Source organism: Dendrobates tinctorius, unplaced genomic scaffold, assembly GCF_039654945.1.
Source record: "Dendrobates tinctorius isolate UK_male_01 unplaced genomic scaffold, ASM3965494v1 ptg000097l, whole genome shotgun sequence".
Lineage (NCBI taxonomy): Eukaryota > Metazoa > Chordata > Amphibia > Anura > Dendrobatidae > Dendrobates > Dendrobates tinctorius.
Window position 1 is genome coordinate 2,466,272 of NW_027361765.1, and position 14,880 is coordinate 2,481,151.

Genomic DNA, 14,880 nt, shown 5'->3' on the forward strand with positions numbered 1-14,880 from the left:
AATCTCATGTGCCAAAGCCTCACGTGTCCCTCTAGTAAGCCGGACTCGGACCGCGGGGCATGACGGAGTCTTGTTCGTTAACGGAATTAAGCTTGCCATGTGTGCATCTGTTCTGTAGCTGGCATGGTTGAGGTTTCCCAGGTGGAGTCGAATTTAACCGTAGGCTCCACTCCTGGTGGTGCCCTTCTGGACATTCCTTTAAGGTTCAGCTTTGCAACCATACTGCCCACGTAAAACAAACACTTTGCCTTCATGAATGCTGTTTGGAGGGTCATGACTCGTGGGTAGTGTTGAGCATTCCGATACCGCAAGTATCGGGTATCGGCCGATACTTGCTGTATCGGAATTCCGATACCGACTTCCGATATTTTTTCAATATCGGAATTCGGCATCGGAATCGGAAGTTCAGTTGATTGACGGCCTGACGTCATCATGATGCGCGGTGTGTGCGCATCATGATGCGCCGTCATTTCGGGCCTTCCGGGGGTCTCTGCCGGCCTGCCGGGGGGCTGTGCCGGCCTGCCGGGGGGCTGTGCTGATGTCCGGGGGTCTGTGCAAGCATCGTCCGATGGGACTACAAGTCCCATCGGGCGATGCCTGCTACCATGACAGTGATTGACACATTAGCCAATGATGGGACAGTAGTAGTCCCATCATCCGGCTAATGTGTTAAATGTTAAAAAAAAAAAAAAAAAAAAAAAAAAAAAAAATACTACATACATACTACATGCATGCTACATACATATTACATGCTACATACATACTACATATATACTACATACATACTACATACATGCTACATACATACTACATGCATGCTACATACATACTACATGCTACATACATACTACATGCATGCTACATACATACTACATATATACTACATACATGCTACATACATACTGCATGCTACATACATACTACATACATACTACATACATACTACATGCATGCTACATACATACTACATATATACTACATGCATGCTACATACATACTACATGCTACATACATACTACATATATACTACATACATACTACATACATGCTACATACATACTGCATGCTACATACATACTACATGCTACATACATACCACATATATACTACATACATACAATACATTCATACAATACATACATAGACATACAGTACATATAACATAGAGTAACATACTTACCAATACTTGTCACATTGTTCCCCGAAGCCATTGTCTTTCCGGAATAAATATTAACATAACAAACCACAAAAATACTCACCCACGATCCGAAGCAGTCCACGAGTGTGTCCCACGACGATCTTGGGTAGAGAACGGCAGCATCAGATGATGCTGCCGTTCTCTACGGGCTGCAGGAATCCAATGACGGAAGGTAGGTATCCTTCCGCACTGTATTCCTCCGCCACTTAAAAAAAAAAAAAAAGTCCCTAGTCTCACTTTATGCCATTGCTGTGTGGGAAATTCCCACACAGCAATGGCATAAAGTGAGACTAGGGACTTTTTTTTTTTTAAGTGGCGGAGGAATACAGTGCGGAAGGATACCTACCTTCCGTCATTGGATTCCTGCAGCCCGTAGAGAACGGCAGCATCATCTGATGCTGCCGTTCTCTACCCAAGATCGTCGTGGGACACACTCGTGGACGCTTCGGATCGTGGGTGAGTATTTTTGTGGTTTGTTATGTTAATATTTATTCCGGAAAGACAATGGCTTCGGGGAACAATGTGACAAGTATTGGTAAGTATGTTACTCTATGTTATATGTACTGTATGTCTATGTATGTATTGTATGAATGTATTGTATGTATGTAGTAAATATGTGGTATGTATGTAGCATGTAGTATGTATGTAGCATGCATGTAGTATATATGTAGTATGTATGTAGCATGTAGTATGTAGCATGCATGTAGTATATATGTAGTATGTAGCATGTAGTATGTATGTAGCATGCATGTAGTATATATGTGTTATGTATGTAGCATGTAGCATGCATGTAGCATGCATGTAGTATGTATGTAGTATATATGTGGTATGTATGTAGCATGCAGTATGTATGTAGCATGCATGTAGTATATATGTAGTATGTATGTTGCATGTAGTATGCATGTAGTATGTATGTAGTATGTATGTGGTATGTATGTAGCATGTAGCATGCATGTAGTATGTATGTAGAATATATGTGGTATGTATGTAGCATGTAGTATGCATGTAGTATGTATGTAGTATGTATGTGGTATGTATGTAGCATGTAGCATGCATGTAGTATGTATGTAGTATATATGTGGTATGTATGTAGCATGCAGTATGTATGTAGCATGCATGTAGTATATATGTAGTATGTATGTTGCATGTAGTATGAATGTAGCATGTATGTAGTATGTAGTATGAATGTAGCATGTATGTAGTATGCATGTTGTATGTATGTAGCATGTAATTTTTTTTTTTTTTTTTACATTTAACACATTAGCCGGATGATGGGACTACTACTGTCCCATCATTGGCTAATGTGTCAATCACTGTCATGGTAGCAGGCATCGCCCGATGGGACTTGTAGTCCCATCGGACGATGCCTGCACAGACCCCCGGAGCCTGCACAGACCACCGGCAGGCCGGCACAGCCCCCCGGCAGGCCGGCACAGCCCCCCGGAGCCTGCACAGACCACCGGCAGGCCGGCACAGACCACCGGAGCCTGCACAGACCCCCTGGCAGGCCGGCACAGCCCCCCGAAAGGCCCGTACAGACCCCAGAGAGGCTGTACAAGGGCAGGAAAGGGTTTTTCTTATTCCGATACCGGAAGTCCCATAGACTTGAATGGGACTTCCGGTATCGGAATCGGCGATACCGATACTTTTTTTAAAGATCGGCCGATACCATCCGATACGATACTTTGAAGTATCGGACGGTATCGCTCAACTCTACTCGTGGGAATAACGCCGCCCAATCAGTTAACCTGCTAGAGAGATCCTTCGTTGCTCCCAAGCATGACATCACACTCCCTAGGAAGAAGGTAATGCCACTGTGGCGACCGTACTCCTGGGGGCGACACAAGTGCACTGATGCCCAGCCACTGCTCGATGAATCTGCTGGTACATTGACCCAGACCACTACATTCCCCTCGCACGCTACACGACCTGAATCTGACCCTGATGAAACTCAGGTTACCCTTCCCATATACAGTTCCATCTTACACGGTGACAAAGAGGAAGCTGCAGATGAAAGTGCAGGTTCGGCCCACCCGCCATCAGACACACCACCGTACTATCAGGGGCCCTGTGCCAGTGCCATCGCCAACAAGTGGGCCCCCCTGCTTGCCCAGGATCACAGCACTTGCAAAGTTGAAATACTGTACAGTGAGATGGAAGATGGGGACGACGAGGAATCCAGACAAGTACAGGGATTCCCTAGCGAGGAGACTTATTTGATTGTTTTCAATGTTGGGACAGCAATTTTTGGGGAGCACTATACTCTGGAGAATGATAGATGGGGCCCACCATACACTGGAACATTCCAAAGGTGGACATCAGACACTGGAGCAGCATTTACAGGGCCCATTATACACTAGAGCATTAGAAATGGGGCCCATTATGTTTGGAGCATTATTTGGGCCCATAAGACAGTGGAGCTTCATCCATGGGGACCAACATATACTGTAGCATTATGTGGAGCTCATCATATACTGTTTCAAACATTATATGGGACCAATGATTCTGTATGGAGAAATAGATGGGCCTCGTCATGAGATGTAAAAAGTGAGGTATTTTTCATTGGACTATACCGCTATTTCTCTGCCGTATCGGAGCATGATGAGTTGTGGTATGTGTTAAAGGGGCGCTCTTTCACCCAGGGCACATGAAAACCTGCAGCCAGCCCTCACCCCCCACAACTTTAGCCAAATAACCCCCATTTTTCAGTGCGTAACTTGTATTATGAAGTTAATTAAGGTTGACAAGCTTAAGTAAGAAGAATTGATGCTTTTGGCATTCAAATGGGCACTGTAGGTGTGTTTCCTGTCCTCCTCTCACTGCCGACTTTTATTCCCCATTGACTTACATTGGGTTTCGTGTTTCGGTATGACCCCGACTTTTCCCTATAATCGGACGATCTTGCTCGACCCGACTTTTGGAAAAGTCGGGTTTCACGAAACGAAACGCGACCCTAAAAAACCAAAAGTCTCTCAACTCTACTTATAACTTCCTAACAAAAAAAAATTTTGGTTCCAAAATTGTGCTGATGTAAAGTAAACATGTGGGAAATGTTAGTTATCAAGTTTTTTGTGTGCCGTATCTCTGTGATTTAAGGGCATAAAAATTCAAAGTTGGAAAATTGCGAAATTTTCAAAATTTTCGCCAAATTTCCGTTTTTCTCACAAATAAACGCAAATAATTTGAATGAAATTTTACCACTAACATGAAGTACAATATGTCACGAGAAAACAATGTCAGAATCACTGGAATCCATGGAAGCGTTCCAGAGTTATGACCTCATAAAGGTACAGTGGTCAGAATTGTAAAAATTGGCCCGGTCATGAACGTGCAAACCACCCTTGGGGGTGAAGGGGTTAAATTGTAAGTTAAGATTCTTTATAAAGAAAGAACAAAAAGAAATGCTAACATATAGAGGCAGTTTCATCAAACAATTTACACCAGAAATCTGTTTGAAATTTTCACTTTTGTTTTCGCAACTCATAATTCCACTAAAGTTTTGTTGCTGTTTTTATACCCCAGTTCTGCCACTTATTTGGAAAAATGTGGAATTTTAATGGGAGATAGTATGGGCCCACAAAGTCTTCATAACTTACAGCTCGGAAGTTATGTAAACTTAGACAGACAAGTATTCCTATCTGTGATTATAGTGCATTTTTAATGCTGTCTCATGGTAGCTAAATGATAAGAAATCATTAGGATGCATATGTCTCTTAATTGATTTTCTCACCTCTTACTCCAATGTATCCAGGTTTAAAAATAACATGCAAAATGATATGAATCAAATCCAACAGCTCGTGCTAAAATATTTAGGTTTAGCTTTATTTCATTTGTTTTTGCAAATTTAATAATTAAAGGTCTAACTGCTATCCATATACCAAAATAAATGTAACATGTAATCCATGGTCAGCCAGAGTCGGAGAAACTTTTACTTAGCTTGTCCTCTGCACTTGTACAGCAAACGCTATATGATGCCCGCATACCCTAATGCTAATGGAAAATCTTAAAGCTAAAGATTTTTTTTGCTTTTTTAATCATAACAAAATACAATACCTCATATAAACTCCTGAAGGCATCATGGTATATATCATCTGTGCTGTTAGTGACAAAAATTCTGGAGATATGCTTGGATCCACATGTTGGTTGTACCCTAAAGCATGAAGAAAAAAGGAAAATGAAAATCTTCAGAAGATAGCCACAATCTAAAATCACTATTAGAGTCTACCCTGAATTCCATTTGATTAACCATCCTTCCCACCCCATTCTGACAATCTAAAAATAACTAACATTTTTTCCAAAATTATTTTCTTGTTTTCTTTTTTTCTGTTTGCTCTTACTTCTGTTCCCATGAGTTCCATGTTCTTGTGACTAAAAATCTTTTTATTCTTTGCCCTGACTTGCAAGCCAGCAATGAAGAAAGCATGCCCTCCTAATCTTGTGACCCTCTGTGCAAAAGCTCCATATTACCCAAGCAACCCAATTTCAACACGAGCGTCTCTAAATAAGAGTGCTGCATACAGTATAAGCACCTCTGTTCTGCATCCTCTCATTGGTGAAGCAGCTACAAAGCTCCGGAGAATAAATATATCCTTCCCATAATATAGTCTGCTGCTTCTGTTAAGGCTTTGGCCTCAAATTTCTCCGGCAATTACAAAGATAATGAATGGATAGAGATTCAAACAAAGAACTGCTCCATTTAGGTCCCGAAGTTCTGTCTCAGGGTCATTGGGGGTCCCAGTGGTCAGGTCCAAAGAAAACAGCACTTCCTCCCCTATTCTCTAGAAATGGAATAACTTTTGATTTTGGGAAATCGCTTTTAACTTTTCTATCAATCAAACATGTCCCCGAGTGTTAAGCATCTAGAAAAAAAGTATACTTTTCCTGGATAGCTGCAACTGGTGCATCTGACGGATTCCAACCATCAGCCATACACCACCCAGGCATAATTAATCTTTGTTTTACTGGAGGAGACGAAGGTTATTATGAATTGGTTTCATAAAAGATCGTATAACTTAAAACAGTTCAAGAAAGGTAACGGGAGACATTTGATGGCACCAGGCAGCACATTGTTGAAGGACTTTAGATTTTCTCAAATAAATAGGAATTAAATATAGAAACTAATGAAAATCTGTTTTCTTTCAATTCAGTGACCTATAACCTAAAAAAGTAACTTTGCCTGTTTTTTGTGCTGTAAAGAAAGGAACTTGGTCGTGCTTGTTTTATATACTTACACTGATTTTGCTTGAAGTGTTTATTATATAGTTTCACACTACATAAAAGGCTAGAACTGTTTTGTAGTTCACTATGTCAAGGCTAAAGGTCTTCTCAGTGTGCTACACATTTGGCTTTTAACTGTTATTTAGAATTTTTATTTTTTTGGCATTAGACTGCTACGTACCACTGTAGTCTGGAACATGCATTGACAAAAATGTAGGCAGCCATTCATAAAATGCAATATTCTAAAAAAAACAACAAAAATACATAGAAATGAGGTAAATAGCACACAAAACCAATTTATATATGAGGAACATACTATGGTATTTACACCAGATTCTATGTGTAAATTGCACCAGAGTTTTGGTTCATGATGTTTGCATCACTTTCAATGTAAAAATACCTTTAAAATTCTACAAAGAACAACAGTTTTGCCTTTTCTGCTCGAGAGTGAGCATGGCTAATCTATTTCTGATTTTTAAAATCATTTATTAGGCAGAAATTAGAAATTAGACTCTTTCTAAAAAATAGTAGCCATGTAAGCAAGCTAATAAGTGATGTAAGCGCAGACTTTACAGTCTAAAAATGCACTAAATGTACAAAAAGCATGAAACACTATCATAAATTTTGCAACTTGTAAGACTGTCTAGTCTAAGTTTGCACTGTTTGTATGGACAGTTTTATTTAATGACCTTTGTGATTTTGTATCTATCATTCAATTTACTCTTTCATATGCAGGATAGAATATACAGTATATTATATGAACCAATGATTGCTTTGCATCATATGTACAGCACTGGGAGTATATAATGAAGAGTTAATAAGTAAACCTTACCTGGTAAATAGCAATGACCCATTTCCTTGCATTGTGAAACAAAACATCATCAGACCAATCCGGGTGATCTTCTGACAGTTTTTCTGCTTTGTGATTGTGGTATCGAAACCAAACGAGGCTCTGTGCTTGCATAAATGGACTTTCATTTCCCATAGCATTACCAAAGCCTATCGTATGGATTCAAACAAAATCATATGAATTTCACACAAAGGAGTTTTTTGCTCTTTAACTAAATTGATAAGATTGCTCAACAAAATGCTAAATGATCTACAATTATAAAACCAAAGGCAATCACTGAAGCTATGGTCACATTCAGGAACCATACTGCATCTGAAAAATGCAGAGAGTTGAGTTGCTGCAGACTGTTAACGCTGCAAAATCAGTTATCGCACCACTCTAGCATTTTTTTTACTGCTGGAGTGGTGCTTCTAACCTAACTTCACTGCTTCTACCCTCATACTTACCAGCTGTCAGGGTTCCACCCCTCAGGGTGTCTGGGATGCAGCTACTGACAGCACGGCCATCCAATCCAGTACAGAGGCCTGCTGAAGCTGTCAGTACTTTGATGGACAGCATGGCCATCCAATCTGGTACAGGGGCTTGATGAGCTGTTAGTGTGTTGATTGACAGCTTGACTAGCCAATCTGTGACTGGGAGGCGTTGTCTGTCTCAGGTGTTCACTATCCCAGGTAATTGCAATGCCTACTTAACTGAGCAGCTTCTCCCAGACCACTGCCAGATGTACATTCATCTTGTGAGGTTTGTGCTCTGTGCTCTCCTGTGCCTTGTGTTCTGTTTGCTTCATCTGTTATCTGAGTTTGGATTTCATTCTGACCATCCACCTGTTTAACCCCTTCAGCTCTGATCCGATAACCTCCCGGTACTCTGACCTCAAAACATTGCCTGACTACGCTTTTATCTCTTTCTTCTGTTTATGACGTACCCTCCTGGCTTCTGACCCTGGACTCCTTGACCACTCCGACTCACGGCTTGGCCATGAGAAGTGACTAGCATCACACCAGCTACCATCTTCATGCTCTATCAATGCCACTCCTATCAGTTTCCAGCAATTTATGACCTATCGGATCACTCCAGTGTTTAATGGAGCGAGCTGAAGGTCTCTTTTCAAAGCATCTCTATGAGAGCCTTGTTCCCTATGGTCAAGGACCTTAGATTAGTAGCACCACTCCAGAGCTGAAATAAAAATAAAACATCTGGAGTGGTGCTCTAATTTTGCACGGAGATACAGTAACTGTTTCACCTGCATATACAAATGTTTAGCTGGTAAATTACGTTGTTGTGCAAATTACAGCTGTGGTTTTCGACATCTTCATGGCCACAATACTGTCACTGCCCGTGGACGCAATTAGTTTCAACATTTCACTGGATGCTGGATTTTATTACACTAAGTATATCCTCCAGTTGCCACTCTTCCACTAATTCTGGAATCCATTCTAAAGTTATGCCTCCCGGTAATAAAAATGTAAATTTTACCTTCAACCAAATGGCATGTATCACAAAACTTCTCAGTAAAAGCGACCATGTTTTCACTGAAACGCATCAGAATTGAAAGGACAAATGCCCTCTGAGAATTTCGGTGGTATACTCCCCATTGATTGAAAGGAAAATCTGTATCTTTATTCATTGTGGGCATAACTTTGAAATAGAGGGACACCGAAGAAAAATAGATAATGTTTCAAAATCAGTGGAGCAGTGCCAATTGGAGGAGATACTCATTTTAAATTAGTGAAAGGGCCACTTTAAAGGTATATGTTTCTACTACTATAGGTTCTAATGGCAATTAAGAATCCCAAAAAGCTCTAATGCCACATTATAAGACAACAGTGCTAAAACGTGGCACATGGTTGGGCCCATTTTGTAAATTTTTTTATGCTAAGGTCCAGGAGTTTCATGTCTACGAACAATACATTTTTTGGTAATCTTATGGTAATCAATTATAAATTAGTAATTACAAAAATCTACATATACCATTACTATTTGCTTTTCACTATCTACATATTAATGTCATGGACTTTTAACACTCCTCAGTATCTGCAAGGACATTTGTTGAAGTATGAAAACTACATACTTAGTGAAATTGGTTGTAACATATTGTAAGTTCTACTGCCTATTATAACCTATAATTATAGGTTGCCTTAATGGCACTTACAAAACTGAATACAAACTTCACTGAATATATATCTACTTACTATATATTCCTTCATTTCCAGTTTTCCTTGTTGAAGGATCTTGAACTCTCCACATGGGAAGACTCTGTGTAGCATATGGTGGAAAAGTCCCATCTGGTCCAAAAGCCAGTTTTCCTCCAGAGAAACTTCTTAGAGCATCGCTCCACGAATGGGATGAACCATAGATTGAGCTGCCATCTATCCATGCTGTTACTGTATTGATCTGGAAGGTGATTGAACGGTTTGTCATACACCCAGTATAGCAATATCAGCAAGCTTGAGAATTTATAGATATTGCTTCTAAATCGAAAGAAATTAAAACAAACTATTAAAGTCATACTATGAAGTTTACTAGCCCCTAAAACACATAAATTTAAAAAATATAGCAAATGTATAAAATGGACCTTTAATAGTGCATGGCCACTAACAGTCACTGGTCTCCCATGATAACACATAGGGTGCACAGTGCCCTACATTTGTTTGATGTGTGTTAAAGCAGGCTATATTATATGATGAAATTTTGCATATTATAGACATATAAACAAAGCATACTGAGAAAGAAAAATAAATAAATGTAGTGGACTCCGGGAAAATAGAAAAGAGCTGAAACCTCATCTCTCGAGATCTTGGTGCCGAGATCTTCATCTGCACTTGCGCCGCCCCTGGAATCCATTTTCCCAGAGTCTACCGCACAGGAAACCATGGAACTGCCGGAGCTCTGGCTTTTCACAAAATGTTGGCAGAGCCCTGACAGTGCCAGAAACCCCCATAGAACCGCTGGGCACCCGCAGCACTGAGCAGCACCGCCGGGCAGCACTGGAGACACCCGGCAGCAGCACCGGACACCCCATAGCACCGTCGGGCACCCGCAGCACCGGGCAGCATGGGAAACACCTGGCTGCAGCACTGGGCAGCAGCAACAGGACACCCACAGGGGCACGACGAACATTGGAACACCCCCTTATCCCGGCCTGTGGCCTGGAGCATCACACCACTTCTGCCTCCTCCAGCTGCGACCCATGGACCCTGCTTCACCGCAGCCACCACCCCGGTAAGCAATAAGACGCCTGGATTATAAGAAGCACCATCATTTTCTTAAAAAAAATCCTATTTTTCTCCTCAAAATTTGGGGTGGGTCTTATAATCTAGAGCGTCTCATAATCTGAAATATATGGTACATGACCTGCATCAGCTTATTTAGGGTGAATTCAAATAGTGAGAAGACATCAGGGAACCCCTCTCAACAACTGCGATATTAGGAGAAAACCCTAAAGCACTGGACATGTGCTCCAGACAGTAATGTGTTGTACAACTGCATCATCAAAGAAGATAAGTGCAATACATGTAATACAGAGATTCAGTTGATGGAGAGCTAGGAAAGGTGTTTTCTTTTTTGTGTAATCCTTTTTGTGAAAGGGAGAATCATTATTTTTAAAAATCCAAAAGAAAATTCCCTAAGATCTAAACATTTAAATGCGACTGTATACCTAACAAAGTGTGTGTGTTGCAAGCACACCTGTCATTTTTTACATCTGTACACATCACACCAATATCCTCCTTATTGCCGGTGGTAGATTTCGTGACGTTTACCTGCCTAGCATTTATTTTTATGCAATTTTTGGGAACATAATTGAATTTTGTTAAAAAATTTATTTTTTTTAAAACAATGTAGACATTTAAAAGAGTATTCCTATCTCCAAGATCCTATCCCAGTAGTAGGTATAATAATAATATTAGCAAATACCTTAAATTACAAAGGTAGTATTGTTCTTCTGATAACTATGTTGCTTACTTCACGCACACCATTGCAGTAGCTTAGTTATCCATCTTTCTTTGGAGTAGGATAAAAGTCTTTCCCGAAAAAAAAAAATTCTTAAATAAATTTTCCTCAAAAGGAGTTTTCTCAAATTTTTTTTTTCTCTGAGTAGTATTTTTTCTTAAAAGTATTGTGGATTTTGAGAACCAGTTAGCATAATGTTTTTTTTTTTGGAGGAGAAGTTAGTTCTCAAGATCATTTGTAAGTGAGTGGTATAGGGGAAGACCTCTGGTTAAAAAAATCCATAAAAAAAGCTAAATAAAAAAATCTAAAGAAAATTTAGTAATCTACCAATGTTTGACATTTGATTTATGTGATTATAGTCAGATGATTACAATAGTTGTAATAGTTTTTCTATTCTGTCTTTAGGTATTTGTGTATTTCTGTGTTTCTTCGTATATTTTTGTGATATGATATATGTGTTTCTAATTTTATGTATGTATTCACACTATTTTGCAGCAGCTGTGGAAGGAGGAGCTATGCAGTGACTAGACCTTTTTGAGTCCGTCACATCCTTTCACTAACTGACCCGTTGAAGCTCTGGTGCAGAGCGAAATGGCCGTTGTCAGCTTTCTGCTCACTCCTGCTATCACTCCCCCGGCCAATATGTATTGTATGTGCCAATAAATAGCAGCGTTTCCTCTCCAGCCTGAAGAGTGCGGTCCATTTTTCTCCACATGGATTATCCATGGTTACGACCGACTAGTCACTGTATGAGCGGTTGTAACCATTGATACCTAGGCTACTGTAATGGCCTGCACTAGGTAAGTGACACAGTTATCAGAAGAACTATCCTACATTATTAATTGGAGGTATTTGCTAATGTTATTATTGTTACAGCTATGGGAATATACCTTTAACTGTGCTTGTCTGTTTTTGCACAATGGATATATAAGTAAAAGGAAAAAAGAAAAGGCGTGTTAATGAATTTTTAAATTTAAGTTTTAACAATTAATTATTAATTATTTTCATTTATAGACATACTGCTGAGTGATCTCCAAAACCTTCATAGGGTGGCATTATACAATGTGGTTTTCAATATATTCAATCTGATAACGGACAATCATTTAGCTGCAATAATTTTAGTACACCCAGAATAGCCAATTATAGAAACAAGGGACTTGGCTGTAATTTTGTAATACTGTGTAAACTGCATACCAGGTTTTGGTGGACCTGGACCATGTACTGATATACTACATACATATTGTTATGGTCAACTATTTGTTCAGGCCAATTCTTAAACACATATTTTTTGTTAAGTTTATTCTATTACTAAAGTTTTAATTAATTAATCATTAAAAGTTAAAATTGTATAATTCATTCACACAACTTCTTCTTAAATGTACGCACCAATCCTATAATATTGCCACATTTTACTTTCTGTATGTGTACCTACTTGCTTGATATTTCAATTTATGTCCTTTTTGGCAAGTTGAGTAACTGGGATTGAAATGATTGTCAAAAGTTAGAGAAAGCCAGAACGGGTGGACTTCAAGTGCGCTGCTGATTCAAGAACGGATCATAAAGCAAATTACTTGAAAGTGGTTAAACCCCCTTCAAGTAAATTGCTTTATGATCTGTTCTTGAATCAGCAGTGCACTTGAAGTCCACCCGTTGTGGCTTTCTCTATTGTATGCATACCTGTGGATGTTGCAGCAGCTGACAATTATAGTAAGACAGTGGTTGTATCATACACATCTCCTTCAGGATAGCAGTTTTCAACAAAATCCTATACCCAGATTATGCTTTGTATCTTTTACAATTGTCAACAGTTAATTATAGTGTTGTACAAAATATAAATGGTAAACAGGAAAAGTGGCAATGTTAAATGAATGAGGTAGTGTAAAGGCAAAAATAAAAAATACATGGTACGGCTTCGAATGTCGGCGCTAACAGCAGCAAAAAAAGCACCACCATCACTAGCCCTAGCCATTCAGACAGTAGTACTGCCAAACTCAGAAGTGGCCTCTTTGCCCTAAACCAGCATATTTGTGGGGAACATGCATAGTGTGTTAGCTCTCACAGCAACACCGCCAGTTATTGCTCTGCAAAGAACACTCTGATTACAAATGACCGAGGAATAAATTTTTGAACCATTTTTTTTAATAAAAAAAACATGAAAAGTCTTTCAGTGCAGTGTTATTGAATAGGTTGTTGCTTAATACCATTAATTATCTATTTCCATGGTGAGGTCCCTTTTGATGTTTCTAAACCTGTATTTGTGCTAAAGAGCTTATAAGGGGTTGGAAACAGTTCTAAGAAACCTCAGAGTGTTGTACGTCTTTTCATGGCAATTGATGGCTTTGCAATATTGCTATTCATGATTAGAGATGGGCGAAGCCAAACAGTAAAGTTCGGCATCCATACCGAATACCTACTGTTTGGGCATGTACGCCAAACATGGACTTCATGAGGATGTCCGTGTTAGTGTTTGGGTTCGGCTTCCCGAACAGCGGGTGTTTGTCACGCTGTCATGTGCTTGACAGTGCGGCAAACACTGCTTCTGTTCAGTGGTAAAATCATCAGCGTTGGTCAGACAGCCATGGCTCTCACGCTGTCAAAGGCTGGTTGTCAAAAATGGGGGGAGGGACCCCACACTGTTTTTTTTTAATTATTTATTTATATAATTAAAAAAATATGGCATGGGGACCCCTCTATACTTGATAACCAGCTTTGCTGAAGCTGACAGCTGAGGATTGCAGCCCTCAGCTGTGAGTTTTTCCTGGCTGGTTATCAAAAACACAGGGGAACCCACACTGTTTCTTTTTTAAAATTATTTATTTACAGTGCAGGTGCCGGCTGATGAATACTCCCATCAGCCGCTCGTGCTCTCACTGTTATTAGCGGCAGCAGGTGTCGGTTGGTGGAATCAGTAGTCCTATCAGCCTTTGCTAGTGACTGGAGGTAAACTTTATACCTCCAATCACAGCTGCCCGCTCACACTATCTTTTGATAGCATGTGAACTGTGGCTGTCTGACCGGCGGGATGATTTTACCACAGATCAGAAGAGGTGTTTGCCGCGCTGACATGCACATGAAAGTGTGGCAAACACTGGATGTTCGGGCCCCCCTTTCAAGTGAATGGGGTCCAGGTTCAAGTCCGGGTACTGTTCTGGAACCTGAACCCGAACTTATTGTAACTGTTAGGCCGAACCTGCCAGACCCGAACATCCAGTTGTCCGCCCATATCTGCTCATGATGAATCAATTCACTTTTAGAAAAATTTGAAGAATCAGGTAAATTTAAATTTAAAAAATTCAATCATCTCTAAAATATATGGCATGAATTAAAAACAGCACCATAGTTTCAGTTTTTCTCACCATCCCTGAAAAATAATGTATTTTTATATATCTTTGTACACAAAATGGCATCAGTAAATTGCAAACCATCTTCTAAAATATAAGCTTTTATTCAGCTAATGTATATTATAGTAAATCATAGCTAAGGAGAACCTATCATTTGGTCCATTGTGAACATGTTTTGCGCTCAGTTCATTCCTGCTGCTTTTGCATATTTCTTTTTTTAATCTGCCATACAATTCCAGAGATATGTTTTTTCATTGTTTTGTACTACATTGGATTAGGTGACAGTTCCTCGATAAAGACTATAAACTGGTCAAAGTTCATAC

The 14,880-nt window shown here is 39.7% G+C and overlaps 1 protein-coding gene across 1 annotated transcript in view; it reads right to left on the reverse strand.

Moving 5' to 3' along the window:
- The window catches only part of LOC141098898 (dual oxidase 1-like), an 85,080-nt gene that overhangs the window by 57,163 nt on the left and 13,037 nt on the right, over positions 1–14,880 (reverse strand). The window contains exons 6-9 of the mRNA XM_073586868.1: positions 9,458–9,659; positions 7,248–7,414; positions 6,597–6,657; positions 5,252–5,348 (exon numbers count right to left, since the gene is read on the reverse strand). Coding sequence (XP_073442969.1) covers positions 5,252–5,348; positions 6,597–6,657; positions 7,248–7,414; positions 9,458–9,659 — 527 coding nt within the window. The remainder of the gene's footprint in view (positions 1–5,251; positions 5,349–6,596; positions 6,658–7,247; positions 7,415–9,457; positions 9,660–14,880) is intronic.